The sequence below is a fragment of the Neomonachus schauinslandi genome, chromosome 4, assembly GCF_002201575.2.
Source record: "Neomonachus schauinslandi chromosome 4, ASM220157v2, whole genome shotgun sequence".
NCBI classification, from domain to species: domain Eukaryota; kingdom Metazoa; phylum Chordata; class Mammalia; order Carnivora; family Phocidae; genus Neomonachus; species Neomonachus schauinslandi.
In genome coordinates, this window is record NC_058406.1 from 90,773,838 (window position 1) to 90,777,983 (window position 4,146).

Here is a 4,146-nt window from a genome sequence, read left to right on the forward strand (position 1 = left end):
AGACACAGCGAGAGAGGGAACACAAACGGGGAGTGGGAGAGGGAGAAGCAGACTCCCTGCCGAGCAGGAAGCCCGATGCGGGACTCGATCCAGGGACTCCAGGATCATGACCTGAGCGGAAGGCAGTCGCTTAACCAACTGAGCCACCCAGGCGCCCTCTACAGCTCTGTTTAATGTTGGGCCTGAATTGAAGATGAGTTAGTTTTAGTGAATGGTGTGAGGGAGGGCTCTATTATTATATTATTATTAAAGATTTTATTATTTATTTATTTTAGCGAGCGAGAGAGCATGAGCGAGCGTGCCCCAACGTGAGGCTCAATTCCATGACCCTGAGATCATGACCTGAGTCGAAACCAAGAGTAGGGACGCTTAACCGACTGAACCACCCAGGCGCCCCACTATTATTTTTAATTGGTAAGTAATTGCCCCAATCCTATTTATTGGTTAGCTCACCAGTTTGAGATTCCATCTTTATCATGCTACATTCCCACGTATAAGGGTCTGTTTCTGAACTCCAGTTCCGCAAAATCCACAGTCCCATACAATTTCGACTGGTATTTACACCACACCTTTAAAGGGCTCCAGTCCCATTTAACAGACCTGTTCACTACAACGGTCCGATCTCACCCTTGTTTCTAGTGCTCGCTCTCAGGGCTTGGGCAAGCACCTCTAGCTTTGAACACAGTTGGGGGTGTAAGGGGCTTGTCAGTGTTGCAGGGATTGGATTCACGTCTTGGAAATTTTCCACGTATCCTTACTCTCCTCTGGCCTTCACGCCCAAGAGAAATCCAGCTAGACACCAGTAGCCTAAATGCTATTTATTGAAAAGAGCAGAGAAGAGAGAGTACATGCCCCCTAGGGACAGGATGGATAAAACAAGCAGTGCAAGTCCACCTCCTGCTCAGCATATTCTCTTGTTGCCCCACTGGGCCATCTTGTTGTTGACGGGCATCTTCAGGAAGCGGTCAGACTGCATGTAGTTAGCTATCTTCTCCAAAGCCTGAAGGGAGAGCACACCACACCTGATAAAGACTCTAACCCAGTCCAACAGACCCATCCTGAGCCAGGGACATTCACACACTGCTGTCTCGACACCAGCCCTCCCTCCCCCGGCCACCATTTCATGTAGACAGTGCCTTTAGGGTGTAGAAGCCAGAACCTTCCCAAGACTTGAAGGTTTAGAAGTGTCCAACCATGGATCCGTTTACACAAATGCTAGTGTTGAGAAAGAATCTACCACAATGGGGTCCCCTGGGGACCAGGGGAGCCTGTGTTTCTGTAAGGGAAAGGGGCAGGGAGCATCACCTCAAAACGGCACATGAAAGCCTTCAGATTTGGAAATTCATCCAGGCACTTGGGTTCAAACATACGGTTCTGATCTAAGACATCATAGGTGAGGAAATCCACAAAGGTGAGCTAGGGGAACAAGATGGTCAGGTCCGCAGAGTTCAGTAATACTGGGAGATAGAAAGGCATCTTCCCTCTTTCCTTTCTTCCTACCTTTTCTCCTGCAAACCATGAGAATTTCCCCAGGAACAAGGAGAACTGTTTCAGTTGTCCAGGTAGCTGTTCCAAGTACTGAGGCTTCAGTTTGTCCTGGGAGAGAGGGAAAAAGAGAGTGAGAGTGAGAGAACAGCTGTCGCCATCTTCAGGGCCTGGGCCAGGAAGGGACACTTAGCGGCCCCCTTCTCCGTGTGCCTCCTTCTTACTGCCTTCAGTAGGGGTGGCAGGTCAAAAAGTAGGAGGGGCCAACACCAGAGTTATAGGACAAATGGACCCCTCCCCCCCAATTTCTGAGAGACTGGGTTAGTGGGAAAGCAGAAGTGGCAGAATGGAGCCGAATGAACCCCTGGGTTTCTAAGTGCTCCTTTTCCTTGATGCCTGCCTGCTAAGGAGACTCACAAGGTCAGGGCTATAGCACAGTCGTATCAGCTGCAGGCGGAAATCCATTATTTGGTTCTCCATGATGTCCACTCGAATCTTTTCTTCTTCAGTCTCACCACCTATAGGCCAAAGGACGAGAAATCACCCTTAGAATTACCCACCTCCCGGAGAACCGTCATCCTGGTGTCCCTCACTGGCCCTATGCCACTCACACATATTGTGCTTGCGAGCGATGTAGCGCAAGATAGCATTGCTCTGGGTGATCTTGTTCTTACCATCCATGAGGTAGGGCAGCTGGAAGGAAAAGGACATGTCAGATGAACAACCAACTCTCTCTTGCCTCCCTGCCTCTCTCTCCTGGGGCATTTGAGACTTGCAGGGAAGTGAACAGTAGAGAGAAGATGCTGTGTTAGGAGGAAGAAGAAAATAAGTAGAAAGTAGCAGTTGGGTCCCCACCTGGTTCTAGACCAGGGTTCTTTATCTCTCTCTGTGTGTATGTGTATGTGCATGCTACGGACCCTTCGTCAGAATAAGATTTTTAAATGTATAAGGCAAATTACATATATTTTCACAATTTATAAAACATTCAAGAAACAAAATTATCATAGAGTAATATGTGCCTATTAATGCATTAAATAACAAGCAAGGGTAACAACTATCATAATTTCAAAGTATGATGCATGTAACTAATATTTATGTACTGCCACACATGTAATATAATATGAAAATACCCAATTCTACTAGTGACAAGGTCACAGCCATGGCTAATAACCAATGTCACTTATTACCTATATTCACAATAGAAGGAATTGTTAACTTTTCGTTCGTGGTTAGTGGAAATGAAAATCACTTTTTTTTCTCAAGTTGAGGCACCCTTGAATTCTATTTATTTTATCCACGTTAAGAGCCCACATTCTAGGTCCCCCTAGACCGGAGAGGAAAGAAGCAAGGAAATATTTGACGGCCTTCCCTTCTGCCCCCTCTTCTCCTAAAGCCACATACGTTAGGAAAGTCCAGGTCGAGCTTGAATTTCACATCCAGCCATTGGCTTCTATCATAGTCGGGAGCTGTAAGAGAATGAAGTGGGACCCAACCTCCTTAACATCCTGCCTGAGGAGCGTGGAAAGATCTAAAGAAATAACCTGATCCTAATACCTCACATTCCGAGGCCCCCAAAGTTAACCATTTACTCTCCGGGCCTATTTAGTAAGTAAACCTTTCAGACACGGTTGGACGGCGGCAGAGGGAGGATCCCCAGCTCGATAAAGGACGCATCCATCTCTCTCCACACGGGACACAGCAGGGGGGGGTCCCGGATGATTGGGGCAGATGTCCCACCCGCCTTAGGCGTGATACCACTCTCTGGGAACAAGAAGACAGGGACAGTTGGGGGGCCAGGGGGCTTATAGCGCTGGACACCGGATGCACGGATACGGGACGCATTACCTTCCCCGCACGTGTACTGTTTCTCCTCATAGGATGTATCGGTGAACTCCAGGAGCATGCGGATGGCGTGCGCCAGCTGGGGGAGAAAAACCCGCCGTCAGCGCCTGCGCGGCGCCCACCGGCCCCCAACCCCCGCCCGCCAACGTCCCCCTGCCGGGGCTGCACAAACCGTGCATCCTGCCCGGGCGGTCGTTAAGCGGCCCCCCACCCCCCACCGAGATCGGCCCCGGCGGTTTGCTGCCCTTATCCTTCTCTGAGGCCCGGTGACCCCAGACGCCAGGCAGGGTCGGTCTCCGCGGTCGGGGAGCTCGGCTGGGGCGGAGCACTCGGCCGTCGAGACGGCACTCACCCCGCGAATATCCCAGTAACCTAGAACCATGGTCGACTTGGACAACGACATGCTGATGTTGTTTCCGTGCCTTCCAGGACTGGGAGTAGAGCGCGAACGGGCGGGACTTTATACCCGACTTCAGTGGGCGGGGCCAACGCGTGCGCTCTGACTCCGCCCCCACCCATCTCCGCCCCTCCGTCCGCGAGTCCGCCGAGACTGGCTTTGGGCAACCTCTGCAGCCCCCCGGGTTGGAGGCTGGGCAGCGGTGGAGGCCGCTGGGTTTGGGGCTTTGCGCTGCCCGGTGGTGGAGCTGCGCTCGGGTGGTTAATAGTGCCAGTCAGGGCAGGAGGAGCACCAACAACCCAGGCCGTGAGGGCCCTGGTGAATCCCTGGACGGTGAGATTCATGTCCTAAATTTTTCTCCAGCGGGAGGGGGAGAGTGTTGGGGGCGGGGTGGGGGGTAGTGGGCAAGCGCCAAGAGGTGA

The 4,146-nt window shown here is 51.6% G+C and overlaps 1 protein-coding gene across 2 annotated transcripts; it reads right to left on the reverse strand.

The window, feature by feature from the left end:
• Positions 1–809: 809 nt before the first annotated feature.
• Positions 810–3,748, reverse strand: GSTM3 (glutathione S-transferase mu 3). Of its 2 annotated transcripts, XM_021690047.1 has the most exons (8): positions 3,680–3,748; positions 3,331–3,406; positions 2,887–2,951; positions 2,097–2,178; positions 1,903–2,003; positions 1,501–1,596; positions 1,306–1,416; positions 810–1,000 (listed from the first exon to the last, which is right to left on the reverse strand). In XM_021690047.1, exons 1-8 carry the CDS (start codon positions 3,728–3,730, stop codon positions 902–904), a joined length of 681 nt encoding a protein of 226 aa, XP_021545722.1. In that variant the 5' UTR covers positions 3,731–3,748; the 3' UTR covers positions 810–901. The 2 variants fall into 2 exon arrangements, with proteins under 2 accessions (XP_021545722.1, XP_044770030.1); XM_044914095.1 differs by lacking the exon at positions 1,306–1,416.
• Positions 3,749–4,146: the final 398 nt, after the last annotated feature.